This window comes from Pogoniulus pusillus, chromosome 5 (genome assembly GCF_015220805.1).
Source record: "Pogoniulus pusillus isolate bPogPus1 chromosome 5, bPogPus1.pri, whole genome shotgun sequence".
Lineage (NCBI taxonomy): Eukaryota > Metazoa > Chordata > Aves > Piciformes > Lybiidae > Pogoniulus > Pogoniulus pusillus.
In genome coordinates, this window is record NC_087268.1 from 17,654,877 (window position 1) to 17,669,783 (window position 14,907).

Consider the following 14,907-nt stretch of genomic DNA (forward strand, 5'->3'; position numbering starts at 1 on the left):
AACCACCTCCCTGGAGAGCCTGTTCCAGTGCTAAGAACCATTTCAGTGAAGAATCTTCTTCTAATAGGTAAACTAACCTCCCCTGGTACAGCTCGTGCCGAAGTTCATTCCAAGAAAGCACAGAGTTTGCAATGAAACACCAAAAGGAAACTGACTGTATTTGTGTTTTCATAGGTCATATGCACTAGGTATTTTTTCTAAAATAATTGCTAGCATTAGAGGAGTTGGCAAGGGAGCAAAATAAAAGTGCACTGACTTCCCCCGGTGACAAAAAGGTAAAAGGAGGAATGGTTAAGCACATGAAATACTCAACACAACAAATATGGGAGGGAAAAAGCTATTAAGAGAGGTTTTCTGCACAAGGCTGCCATGCATTTCTGCCACTTAGTTTAAGTAAGGTTAACTGCAAAGCTATCAACATTGCAACGGGGTAAAAACAGGGACAGAGTTATTATCTCAGCACAGAAAAGGGCAGACTGGGCAAACAGTGCAGCCAGACACAGAGAGAGAAAGGGTTCATAAAAGGAATAAATGGCTTTACTGACCTCAGACTGAAGGACAGTATGACTAGCATAAGTAACAGACATGGTAGAGGACTGCTGGGCAGTGGGGGAGCAGTAGTGCTTCTCCAGCACAGAAGAGCTCTTGAAGGAACACAGCTGGGCAACGCTCTACAGCCACCTGCCAATGAAACTACTCTGCTCTCCTGCCGCACTGACCTGACTGTTGCTGGAAGTGCAGCCACGAGTGAAGGTAAAGACACAAGGGAGTCTAGAGATGAGCAGTCCTTGCTGAGTCACAAATTCAATAGCACATGCAGACAGCAGCAACAGAAATAGGAAATCAAACAAACAGCAGCACCCAGCAATAGAAGGGACAAGTGGGAAGAGAGGATGATGTCTATTTGAAAAGGAAATGCTGAGGGGGAGTGTGCAGGAAGAAAGTGAAATCCTTCTGTGGGCAGAGGATGCCAGACAGCTGCTCTGGGAGTTTCCCATTCCCTTTCCTCTCCCCTCAAATTAATTGCAACTCCTCCCCCTTACAAAGGAATGACCACTACAACGAGGGAAAAATAAAGCTCATGCAGTTAAAGCACCAAAGCAGCATGAGGACAGTACTAATGTTATCTGAAAAACTATCCTCACATCCAAGAGATGTCCTCCTTTCTACATGGAGAGTTACCACAAAGGAGCAACTCCTAAATCCCACAAGTGTGCACACCAGTGATGACCATGGAAATCAAAAGTAACCCAGCTGGACAGCTAATAGTTTCCACACTTTAAACTCTCGCTGTGCCTGCTCTAGATTAAGTTTTCAGGTACAGATAAACTCCCATCAACGCAACATCTGCTGTGCCTGATGTGAGTAGTCCAGCTGGAGTTGGTATTGCTGGCAATAGGATTCCTCTGTATGTGCACAAACAGTGCTTGTATTTCATCTGCTGAAAGGAACTGTGCCTTTTGAAGACAGCAGATTCCTAAAGACAGCAGAGGCTGAAATTGTTATCATTATATTGCTACTGAGCAGAGATAAAGGGAAAAAAACAGAGGAGGGGCTGGAGCTACTTCATGTAACATGCTCCTTTTCTATCATCACTCAAATGGGGGAGTTCCTGAGAAAGACATGTACCACATGTTAAAGAGGACATAAACCAGGTGATGCAACCCAACACTTCTATGGGGCTTCTCACAAGAATATATAGAAATCCACCTAGGACAGAGTGCAGAGTCTGCTCAAGGCTGTACTGACTGCAAACAGGCAAGAAAATGCAGCGCTTTGACATTCTGGCTTGTTCTCTGACTTTGCAATGATGAACAATGGGGAACAAAGAGAGGTTTGTATCATAATCTCTTCACTGAAGCACCACAAAAAGAACACAACTGGAGTTTACTCCTCACCAGGAGAAGTCAGTGTTTGGGCCTAAAAGAAAAAAACTGGAGGCCTTCAGCAATGCTGCTAAAGCATCTGCCTTGCAAAGATCTCTGTGTCATGGTGGAAGCCCTGCTGGGGAGTGAAACTAGGAGCTGATATGCAGCTTCCAGTATGGGGCAGGACTACACAGCAGACTGAGGCTTGAGGTCAGGGTGGCCTCTTTATCCTAAACCAACCATCTGACACCTCTGCCTAGGTGTGGAAAAAAACACATTGGGACTTAAATGTCAACTGCTTTCAAAAGTTCCTCCAGAGGGCAAAAGTCTCTCTCATTGACATAAAGCACCTCCTGTAGCTCAGGTTTTCCCTCCAAGCAATATCTGAGCTTCTTTGGAGGATAAGCAATGCTCCTTCGAGACATCATGGGAAGGAAAGATGGGGCTACAGTTCAGGGACAGACAGAGATGCCAACTCAGTCTGAGAAAGCCCATTAGCACTAATGACAGCATTAGCTGGTTGGATTTGTAATGCTGACAGACTGTGCTGCTCATCCACGAAGAAACAAAACCACCAGCAGCCTGGGAATTCTTACAGGACAGCTGAGGAGACATACAGGAGGAGGAGAAGAGCTTGCTTTTCCTATTGTGGCTGCAGAAATCCAGGGCTTGTGGCAAAACTGGTGGGTCTGAAGTGTGCAAGTTTTGCTCCTCGAACTGACACGGGCTCATCCCTGCACTGAGCTTGTAGACATCTCAGCAGATTGCTTGCTCGTCTTCTCCCAATTAAGGAACTAAAGTATTTCAAAACCTCTTCAATGGGAATACCCTAAATGCACTCAATCTTATTTTATGGAGCAGTGTAGTGTTTTTCAGCTGCCAGGCACTGGCAGGTAACACCAGCTCTAATCTCTTTTGTTGTGGAAGGCTGAGGCACACATCTCATGTGGGATTACATGGGATCAGCACAGTGGGATGCCTCAGCTGATGACCCCAGCATCCCTGCTGGCAGAGCTCCCCTGTAGATGGCAATTATGCTCTTCCCATCTTAATGCTGACTAACAGAGAGGCAACTACTGCTGCTAGCTGATCCAGGAAGGAAAACGTCTAGTCATGTGAGCATTCAGGCATTCAGCTTTGTTTGCATGCTCCCTTCTCAGATGCTGTGGCTGCACAGCTATGAAACCATCCTCCTGCCCCAGAGGGATCAAGCCAGCATTCACACGAATCAAGCTGCACTGAGATTTTTCATCAGCAGCCTGTATAATTCACAGAAAGCTAGCACACAATTTCAAGCAGACTCAAGTAACTCCCTTTTCCTCTGCTTTAGATTTAGATGTGCCACTGACAGTCACAGACAATTTCTCATGGACAACAAGGATTCACTCTGTCTGCAAAGCCAGGCTCCACGTGTACAGCCCAGCTTTAAGCCTCAAGAGAAGAGGGAATTAACAACAAAGACGTGTTTTTAATGCTCAGAAACTGCCTACAATAAATTCCCCTACAGCTGTGATCATTACTGTTGCATCAGTGTTGACATCCCCACTGCTAATCTATCAGTTAACAAAACCTGCTCATTTTCAGTAACTTTAAAAGATTCAGATGTGTGCTACCGTGGTTAGCACAAGGGCTAATACTGCTGGCTTCATGGAACTTGCCCTGTTAACATGGTATGTTAAAGAGCTAATTTTTCTATCTCAACACCACACCACTGCTAAGTCTCCTACCAGTGCAGTGTTTGCCAGATTTTGGACAAACAGATCTAATTTTTCTAGTTACTTTCCACCTATGAGCCTGCCTTGGTGCATGACAAATGCAGTGCTTTGCTTGACTGGGAAGCTGAGATTCTGACATGGCTGCACACCGATATGACAGCTATGAAAATGGAGTAGCTGGCTGCAGCTAGGTAACAACAACCCACCCAGATTATCTACTGTGATGATCTAGCAGGCTGCATTTCAGTGTAGGTGCACCTACGCCTCGGAGCTTACAGAGAAGGCAGCGACCCTGGACATAACAAGGGACACTTGAACCACGGTATCGGCGCTGCGTGCTAGAGGGAGGCACAAGTTACACGCTAATAATTAAAGCTACATCTAACTTGCTTTGCCCTTTGAATTGCCTCAAAAGCTACATTTTATTGTATCAGCAGAGTAGTTTGTGGACCTGTACTGCTTAGTTACATGAGCAAATGTTTTGCAGAAGTTTCTTGTCCATTGGGATGCCCTGGGTTAGGTGAGAGTTTTGCTCCTACGCTACTTCAGCAGTTACTGAAGAAACAGAAATACACTGCTGTGGGATTGGGGGGGGTATAGGGAAAGAAGGTATCTCTTCTCAAAAATATCTTGCTAAGTGTGTAACTTCAGCACGTGAAGCACAACAGATTAACAGGACCTAATCCTAAAAATCACAGCTCTGATGAAGCTCCCAGCACCTGCTGTGAGAGCCCCATGTGAGTAACAAACTATTAAACAGCAGTGCTGCAGAAACCCAAAAGCTGCAAGTGGCCCAATACTGAACTTCATTTCACAATTTCTTTTTAGGCTGCCAAGACACTTTTCTTTGGCTTTTGCACTATGAATAAGAGATCTTATCCCAACTCGGAGTAGTGCTTGCAAACAGCTTTAAAAAAACTGATGTCAAGTTGTTAGGCTTCAGGGTTTGTTTGCTTGTATTTGCATAAGTGATATTTAGGACTCAGCCTAATTCATTTTTCTCCCCAGTGAACTGGTGGAAAGTGCTGGGTTCTTAACCCCACTAATTCCTCAAAATTTGTGTCTTGGCAAAGAGAACTCCTAAAAGGCACAAGAAAGACATTAAACAAAACAGTAATTTCCAGAAGAGATAAAAATATTTTCCATATTTAATTTTGTAGGTTTTGGATCACTTTTACTACTTTATCTGCTCCCCACTTCCCTGTTCTTGAGCAACAGATGCACATAAAAGGGAAACAGAGAACATGACTACTGGCAAAATACTGCCAAGTGGGTGAAACAAACACCCTAAACATGAAAAGAGCAATCTTGCTTTCTCCTAAATTCAAAGCACACAGATAGTACAGGCTGTATCTTTTATCTACTGCTACTGTGTTTTCAGAGAGAAGCCTCATCTTTTAAATCTGGGTGCACCTGTCCATCTATGAAAACACACTCTACACAGAACTGGCTGGACCAGATGCATCAGATGGCAGGTAACTGTTGTTCAGCACACCAACCTGCAAATGCCTTCCTGTATGTTTCAAGGATACCTTTTAATCAGGACTTCTCCTTATCAGCTATCTTACACTGAATGAGTGTCCTGCACCTCAGAAGCAGGATCACAGTCCCTGTTCACTGGAGACTGACGTGCATTCAGGATATGTATGTCAGCACACCCATTTTGCAGCCTTTCTCTGGCTGCCCAAGCCCTGAGACAGCTGGCTGATGTGCTGACTCAAGGCTGACTCAGAGGAGGAGTGCTATGTACTTAATCACCTCTGCCACATCCTGCCACACCTGGGATTTTCTCTGGAGTCTTGCAACTGATAGCACCACAGGCTTTTAAGCTTTCACTGGAAACAGAATGCAATATGGAGCAGGCTAGAGGCCAACAGTGAGCTCTTAAAATTTTAAGAGAAGTAAAAAAAGATATTCACTCAGTGCTTTGTGAAAACCCAAAAGCATCTGCCTTGTGCCCCAGGATGACACAAGTAAACTTTGCAAGATGTTTGGTACTTAAATGTGGCAGAAAGTACACTGACTGAACTCCCAAACCAGGCTCTTAAGTGCTAATACCTTTGGGGGAAAAAAAATCCTCTCTCTCTAAGCTGCATGGAGGCCACATGTACTAAGCTAGCTGCTTCTCTTCCTAAGCATCACAAACTCACACTTCAAGTCAGGATTAATTTCAGACTAGCTGAAAGATCAGAGATTAGAGGAAAGCTAATCCACAGAATTTGCTAAAGAACAATTTTTTTGTAAGTCTGAGGGATTGACAGACTAAACAGTTGAATGCACAGGTTAAGTGTTCTGAGTTCGAATTTGGGTTGGTGACCTCAGCTAGCTCCCAAATGGCCACCTACCGAGACCAAATTTCAGATGATGAACAAATTCTCCTTCCCTGTTCACCCCAAGGGGTGAGGTGACTTGTGGTCCTCAGCAAAAGGAAGGTGCCAGGCCAGAGGCAGCATGGGTGGGGAGGGAGGTAGGCAGGCAGTTACATATTCTCACCTGAGGCCGCTGTAGCATTTGTAGGGGTTGAAGCAGCTGCTTGGTTCCGGGCATGAGCAGGGATGAGGATCGAAGCCAGAGATGGGTTACTTGACAGTTCTAGAAGGGAAGCGGAACAGACAGAGTTAGCTCATCACCTACAAACAGCCCTGCATGCAGGCTCAGCTCCTTGGATTCCCCCCCATAACAGCAACCTCAGGCAAAACCCATGCCCTTACAGCCAAAGGTCACATTACATTTTCTTCTTTGCTGATCAGCAAGAGGAAACCACAATGATATTTGGCAAGGCAGCCCCCAGAGTAAGACTGTCATAACTACAAGTAGTGGTGCAAGTGAACTGTCTCCTAGAGAAAGACAGTGGCTTCGGAGCAAAGAACCAGCCAGGCCTGTTCCTTATCACAGGATGTTAAGGGTTGGAAAGAACCTCCATAGATCATCAAGTAATCAAGGGCCTGAGAACTTCACTTCCTTCTGAGCACTGAAAGGACTCCCTTCACAAACTCACTTGGCAGTTAAGTTTCAAGGAGAAGACTGGTAAGAGCAGCGCTGCTTTGGGCACTGGTTCAGCAAGCAAGCAGCTGGAACAGTTGCTCCAAGATGTTTAGTTCTTTGGTTCACTCAAGCATCCCTTTCTCAAGGACTTAGGAACCCAAGACCAATCTCCCCTTAAGCAAGGCCAAGAAGAGGTGAGATGTTCTTCAAATCCACTGTATACTGGGCAATTTAAATAGACAACAAAATGATGCAACCATTCTTTCTGAAGACATTACCCAAGGAAAGAAAACAGTCATGTCTTGTAGGCTCCAAAACTAATACAGCTTCAATGTGTGTCAGAAGCAGAAACAGGCATCTCACAGCCACAACTGTGGGAGGATTAAGGGCAACACATCGCCAACACATGACAATCTTCTGGCATCCTTTCAAGAGGATTTAGTGCCTCACAGAAGGTGGGACTAAGCTTAGACAAGACAGGTCCTTATTTCAGAAAAAGGAGTGACTGGCTGTCGTTTGAGAAAGCAGCATCTGGTTAAAAGGATGTACACAAGGAGACTGTTGGGGAGCTCCTGGAGGTCACATGGAGAAGCGAGAGTTAGACGTCATTTACACAAGACCTCCAGACAGCAAAGGCTGTACAGAAACCCACCCAAATCACATCACGTGTTCAGTAAGGGCTTTTGTACAGAATCTTACAGTATCAGGCTTGTATCTAAGAGCTTATTGCTTTTATTTAACAGGAGCTTTAAACTTAGGGCCTAAAGGGATCAGCAGACTACCTGGTGATTTTTTTTCCGCCCCATTAAGTTACGTTAGGCTTCTTTACTGCTGGGAGAACCAGATGTAGAAGGCTCTTGCCTGCTTACAAGCCTCATGTTACTACACACTGAGTCTGCATTTCAGAATTTCTGAACACAAACTCCAGTCTGGAACCGAAGAGAAGTTGCAATGCTCCCTGCAACCCATCTAGTTGTAACACTCCACGAAGGTCTAAGATTGAGTTAGTCCTTCTAGAAAGTCTTAATATTCCCAGCATTTGTACAAATACTAATCTTCAAATCCACGTTCTAATACTTCAGAATTCATATATTCATATCATTTGGATTCACAAGGGTCCATTTTAAATGGAAAAAATAAACTGAAGACACAGGAATCCTCAAGTGCTGAAGCTAAACACCAGTGATAAATGCATACTTTAATACTATATTGCATATTAGCTGCTGTACACTAGAAAACATTGCTCCTTTAGTATCTTAGAATAGAATCATAGAATCAGTCAGTGTTGGAAGGGACCACAAGGATCATCCAGTTCCAACCCTCCTGCCATGCCCAGGGACACCCTAACCCTAGAGCAGGCTGGCCACAGCCTCATCCAGCCTGGTCTTAAACACCTCCAGGCATGGGGCCTCAACCACCTCCCTGGGCAACCCATTCCAGCCTCTCACCACTCTCATGATGAAGAACTTCCTCCTCACATCCACTCTGAATGTCCCCACATCCAGCTTTCCTCCATTTCCCCATGTCCTGTCACTACCTGAAAAAAAGCTTTTCCAAAGCTACTTCTCCAATCTGTTGTAACCAGGAACCTGCTGTTTACCTCACTCTTGTGAAAGTTTCTATGACCTCAGCATTATTCTCTGCTCATCACTGGCAGCCACACAGGGCTGTGACTGAAACAGAGTCAAAGCTAAAATGTCAAGGAAACCAAATCACATTTACTACCTTCTGGTGCTAAGCGGTGCCTTGAGGATGCAGCTACAGACTTCCTGCATTGCTGCAACCAAAGAACCATTGCAATGGCACTACAGTCCCATTCTCATTCCTCCTGTATGTTCATCCAATGCTGTCAGAACACCTCCTTACACAGGGCCAACTTCTGGCAAATATATTAGGTTTGTTATATTTAAAAGCAAGTATAACCATTTCTCTGGAGAGGCTGTAGCCAGATGGGGGTTGGTCTCTTCTGCCAGGCAACCAGCAACAGAACATGGGGACATAATCTCAAGTTGTGTTGGAGGAGGTCTAGGCTGGATGTTAGGAGGATGTTTTTCCCAGAGAGTGATTGGCATTGGAATGGGCTGCCCAGGGAGGTGGTGGAGTCACCGTCCCTGGAGATGTTGAAGCAAAGCCTGGCTGAGGCACTTAGAGCCATGGTCTAGTTGATTAGCCAGGGCTGGGTGCTAGGTTGGACTGGATGATCTTGGAGATCTCTTCCAACCTGGTTGATTCCATGATTTTGTGAACTTGCATAAAGACTAGAAGACTTTGTTCCCTCCTCAAACCCCGCATCATCTTCACTGGTATGAAGTTTCTTAAATTCAGTGTGCTCCAAATTGTCTTAATGCTTCACTGAGAGGAGCAAGCCAATTTAGACAAAAAATAACCAAAGTAAATTGAACTCTTGGCTGAAGTTTAATAGCAGCTTTGCTTGAGAACTTGTTTGAACTTTTGTTCTATCATGTTTCTGCAGCCATCCTGTCTGTAAGGACGAGACATTTCAACACTGAGGAAAAAAGCTTGACCTGTGGTATATCTAAAGTCTATACAAAAGTATTGAGAACCTTTGTTCTCAGTGATTTCCAACATATTATTTGGACAAGCTGTTGAACTGTAACCTGCTTATCTAAATCAAACTCGCAATTCAAGGTTGGGTTAATTACAATCAATAGTGCTGCAGGAAGGTACTGTGATCAAGGCAATCCAGACAAAGTTTTCAACACCATGTGAACAGAGCAGCTACACCAATTCATTTATAGAATCACAGAACGGTCTGGGTTGGAAGGGAGCTCCAAAGGTCATCTAGTTCAACCCCCTCTGCGTAAGCAGGGGCATCCTCAACTTGGTCAGGCTGCCCAGAGCCCTGTTGAGCTGCATTTTGAAAAGCTTCAGAGATGAGGACCCAAACACCTCCCTGGACAACCTGTTCCAGTGCTGCACTACCCTCATGGTAAAGAGCCAAGGTTATGAGACCAAACTCCCATTCACATCATCTGGGAGAATATCTCTGACTTTCTTCTGATCCAGCCGCGCCACTTGCAGCCATTTTGTCCGAGTGTACACCTCAGAGAAAAGAGCAGGAACGAAAACGTCCAGCTCTGCTAGAACACCAGATCATCCGAATTCCCCAAAGGCAAGAAAACATTTACTGCTGGGAAACACTGCAGTGCTCTTTTTCATTGTTATATTTGACACAGTAACACCCTCAGAACCCCCTGAAAAATAAGTCTTGTGTCACATTTGCTTTGTCACAATGACAAACTTCCCATGCAACTCCAAGTCTTTCTAGCAGCTTCTCCTCAACCTAGAAGAGTACAGGAAGCAGCACAAGCTTTGTTTTCCTTTCTTTCCCCCCTCCACATGCCCTAAGCTGAAATATTCCAAATGGCATGCAAATGGTCACACAAATGATTTCTGATCACACTGAAAGAGTTTGGTTTAAGGTTATTAAATATAACAAAGGTCATGATCTAGTCTCACAAAAAGTCACCCCCCCAAAAAAAAAATCACAGCACTTTAGAAAAAAAAAAAGTCATTTACCACTGAGAAGCAGAATAACTATTCTTAAGTGCTGAAGTGACTGTTTTACAGTCTTTAATGGCCAACATGGAGTAACATCTGCAGCCGAGCAGAATTGCAGACATATTACAAGACATTTAGGAAATGGTTGTCATTTCACAGATTGTTTGAAAATTCAAGCTCTAAAAGAAAAATTGCTTTCTGGCTTGTAGGTCTAACAGTCATTGAACTGCAGCTCTGAGGCTAGTGGAGAAATCTCTTTGGTCAAAGTAATTTTTTTCAGACCCCAGTTAGGCAGCTATCTGTTTAAAGACTAAGAGAAACTTAAAAGGCATGACATTAAGGAAGGACCAAATAAAGCTCTCTTCAACAGATCTCATCTCTGCAACAAAGCACGCACCTGCAGGCCCCACAACTACTGAACTATGATCTTTATGTTCCATACACTCTCACTGCCTTTTTCTTTCCTCTTCCCCTCAGCTCTGAGTAGCATCACTACCCAGATCAGCAGATTTGCTGCTTTCTGAAAAATCAATCCAGGACATCAGCAGCAGTCAGATTCGTGTTGTTATTTCTAACAGCTTTGCCTTCAGGCCTTCTGCAGCCGCCTCCTACTTCATGGGTTTCGAGCAACTGGTTACAGCCAAATAAAAACACTTCTTGTAAAACTTAATATTGTCTGTTGAAAACAAATGCTGTTCAAAACAAAAGGACGTCTTTCATTACTTTTAAAATTACCACAGATGACTTAATATGAATCATCATCTGATTTCAGTATCTGAAGAGGGCCTACAGAAAAGCTGGGGAAGGACTTTTCAGGGTATCAGGGAGTGAGAGGACTAGGGAGAATGAAGTGACACTGGAGATGGGTAGGTTCAGACTGGATGTGAGGAGAAAGTTGTTGAGCATGAGAGTGGTGAGAGGCTGGAATGGGTTGCCCAGGGAGGTGGTTGAGACCCCTCTCCTGAAGGTGTTTAAGGCCAGGCTGGATGGGGCTCTGGCCAGCCTACTCTAGGGTAGGGTGTCCCTGGGCATGGCAGGAGGGTTGGAACTAGATGATCCTTGTGGTCCCTTCCAACCCTGACTGATTCTATGATTCCAATGCTCTGATGTATTTCCCAGTTGGGATTTTTGCTTTGGACTAACCAATCTGACAGGACCTTGCAGAGCCTGGTTAAAAGAGTTAGAACTGCACAATGGTCTGTAGCAGATAAGCACTGCACACACTAGACAGTTTGAAAAACTACATTGACGTTGAGCCGAAAGGTGTTCAGGACTTTCAACAGAAAATGCACAGAGATCTATTCTTGCTCAAAGAGTGAGAATTGGCAGGTAAGGACTAAAAAAAAGGGCTCCAAAATTAATTACTTGCATATTTCTCTACCATACTTCTCACATTCTCTGTATTGGCAGGCAAAACTATTCAAAGCGGGGGTATCAGTTTCATATTTCTGACTTCTGTGGAAAGACACATGAATGTGTTTAAAATTTGATACCAATCCTGCTTCAAATCAGTGTGCTGTCTGTCGTTTCCACAGTTTCTAAATGAGAGAGTCAATGTAACCATAGAATCAGTCAGGGTTGGAAGGGACCCCAAGGATCATCTAGTTGCAACCCCCTTGCCATAGGCATGGACATCCTACCCTAGAGCAGGCTTATCAGAGCCTCATCCAGCCTGGCCTTAAACACCTCCAGGGATGGGGCCTCAACCACTTCCCTGGGCAACCCATTCCAGGCTCTCACCATTCTCATGCTGAACAACTTCCTCCTCACCTCCACTCTGAAATGATAATCTAACCTCCATGGTCTGTGGTATTTCACACAAAACTACCATCTAGGCTGCAAACATCAAACTGCAAATGCAAGCTGCCTTCATGCAACCCAGTAGTAAGAACCCTCCCAACCCTGCATGAAATTCAAACCAGAGGCACCAGGCATCTGAAAATCCCGTAACCCAGTTCTCCATGTCCTCTTCCTGTCTCTGCAATGGACAGCTGGTTGCAGATCCACCTAACCTTCTCCATGCTTGGAGATTTTCACTTTTGAGAGAGTGTCACCTGCGTTATTACAAATGAACACTTCTCCCAGTGCTGCTTCTTAAAAGAAGCTACCTTGAGTGGTGAAATTGAAGAGTGCAGGTTTCTCTCGCCCGTTTGGTAACTTGACGTTTGGGTCCCGTAGTTCATCAAAGAAAGAATGGGCGCAGGCCTCCAGGGGTGTCAGGCGGGCAGTGGGGGTGTACTCCAGCAGGCGGCTACATAGCGCGATCGCTTCTGGCGGAGTGCGAGGCCGGAAGACCTGGTCAGAAAACACAAGCACAAAACAAGCAAGGAGAAACAGGTTGTCTGAGTACTTTTTATCTTTGCTGACCAAAAGCAAGTCAGAGCAATTAAACCTCTCATTGCCCAACAAGCTGGAACAAACTTGTGGTTTGTGCTAATTAAAGTCCTCCAGTAAGTATGGGAAAAATCCAGTTCCTGGGGTTGAGAAAGGGTTAATTGCAACCTTTTGCACTAGAGTGAAGATGCAATGCCAGCAAGAGACTTCATGAGTGCACTCAGAAAAACAACTTTAAGAACAAAGGGGAGACTCATTCAAAAACCACGGTAAACACAGACAGGTGCTACCAGCCATGCATATGGGGTGAAGGTGGGGAGAAGGGTTCAAATGAGCAGGATTGACTAAATGTAAAAATCGAATAAGGCCTTGCTATGGTTTTGTTTGTTTGTTTGTGTTTTTTTCCTTTTTCTTTTTTTTTTCTTTGGTTAGTGAATGAAGTCTTACTAATATTTTGCAGGCAGGCAGGTCAGATTGTTGATATGGAGGCTGCTGTTCAACTTTGGAGAACAACAACGAAAGTACTGGTGGGGTGCAAGGAAATGTCTAGCTCTAATTTGCAAGTTAGTCCTTCTGTGACCTTATTCTGACAAACCATTCCCTTAAATTCATTGGAATAATTCCTGCACATTTGGTACTTGTAAGGACAGCTGAAAATTGCATCAAAAGAACCAACTGTTTTACTCCAACAGATTTTTACCTTGAATGACTACAAAAAGGAGTCCTCTACTGCAGCTGTTTTAAACCTCTAAGAACGGTTCTACCAACCATTAATTACACCTCACCTCTCCTTTCTCATTACACATCAAAAGCAAAATAGGAGCTAATCACGTAGGTGACCTGGATGGCCTCCTCAAGCACTTGTCTCACACTAAGTTGCAGGTGATACACAGACTGGGGAAAAGAGAATGGGGTGGGTGCAAGTGTTAAGTTCTGATGCCAGCATTCTTGGTTAAGAATTGAACAAATCCAAAATGCTTTTGCACCAGTGCAAGTGAATCCAAGCCACACAGCACCAAGGAGCAAAACCAGTAAAATAAGAAAAAAAAAATCAGTGCAAGACATGCTAATTAATCACAGATGACAAACTGGAACAAGCAAATGTCCTTAAGTAGGTTTTAAACCAAAGACTTCATATGCTTTCTTGAATGCAAATCAAACATAAAATGCTAAGGTCTCCAGGGACTGTAATTTTATCCTCTTGGCATCCACCTGGCACACAAGCACCTGGGTTTGCAGCAGTGTGTACTGCACTAACTTGTGTGGCAAGTAATCCTAGCTTGGGGAGTTAAAAAATCCCAGTATCTAAAGAGCACAATTTACTTCTACTACTGTGTTATTCTACTGCTTGGCAAAACAAATCAAAATATCCCCTCCCCCAAGGTCTATAGTGATGAAGATAAAGCTCAACACTGCTGATCACCATGTTGTGAATATATGGTCATGTGGAAGGACAACAGAAGCTGCTTGTGCTTGCTGCCTGCAGAGCTTGGATTGCTGGCCATGGTGCACTTGCATCACGCCTAAGGCATGGCCTGACCAGAACAAAATCAAAGACTATCTCCAAATAAAAACAAACAAACCCACTTATTTTTTAAGTGTGTTGTTTGTTTACTCCAAATGAGTAGGTCTTGAGGTAAACCCACAGAAGTGAAGTCACTTAGTATTTAACATGAGGTTAAATTACTGAGATGTTCTTCATGTACCTCTGCACTGATGTTTTAACAGGCTTGAAGTTTTAACTAGCTTGAAACTGAAGCACTTCACTCTCAGCTGTGTTTTTCCCTCAGGATAGCTCACCTATCAGCTACTATGCAGATCTTAAAAAGGGGGGGTGGGGAAATAAACTTGTTTAAGGTGAAGAACACAAGCCTTTATCTTGAGTGAATTAGTAGACAGTCGTAAATTTGTCATCTGTAAAAGCAGCTCTCATTTGTCCGCTCTTAAACTCCTAATTTTCAAGTCAGAAAAATCTTAATGTTTCTTAAACCCTGCTGAGAATTGCTCAGCCTGCATTTAGATCTGCAGTTAGTCTCTTGGGGTAAGCAGTTTGCAAAATCTGCCCTAGCTGTTTCAAACCAGGGAGGGGGAAAAATACCTAAAAGAGGCCTCACATGGCCTCTCCCTGCAACAAGTCATGACTAATGCATGAAATGAGTTTCAAGTCTGTGCCCATCTCATCTCTATCCCCTTGTGTAATAGTATTTGCCTGGTTACTGCCTCAAGAATGCAGTCTGAACTCAAATTTTACTTCTAGCATTTTTTTTCTTTTCTTTTTTTTTTTTTCTCAAGGGTAGGCCTAGTAATTTGAAAAAATGTTAAGTACATACCCGTACTCCTGAGGTGAAATGTCCTGTTCCTGACGAGTCCTAAAGATGATAATGCAGTGAAATAATCCAAACAGGGGGAGTCAATCCAAAAGAGAATAGTCCAGCAAGGAAAAATATAGCCAATATTATAAGAAATCCATGGTGTGGGGGACA

General features: G+C 44.0%; 1 protein-coding gene across 2 annotated transcripts in view; it reads right to left on the reverse strand.

Annotated features, from left to right (window-relative positions):
- The window catches only part of GSK3B (glycogen synthase kinase 3 beta), a 180,520-nt gene that overhangs the window by 7,687 nt on the left and 157,926 nt on the right, over window positions 1-14,907 (reverse strand). The window contains exons 9-11 of one of the 2 annotated variants that reach the window (XM_064143374.1): window positions 14,755-14,793; window positions 12,199-12,385; window positions 6,077-6,175 (exon numbers count right to left, since the gene is read on the reverse strand). In XM_064143374.1, the coding sequence (XP_063999444.1) occupies window positions 6,077-6,175; window positions 12,199-12,385; window positions 14,755-14,793 (325 nt within the window). The remainder of the gene's footprint in view (window positions 1-6,076; window positions 6,176-12,198; window positions 12,386-14,754; window positions 14,794-14,907) is intronic. The other variant, XM_064143375.1, reaches the window with a different exon arrangement.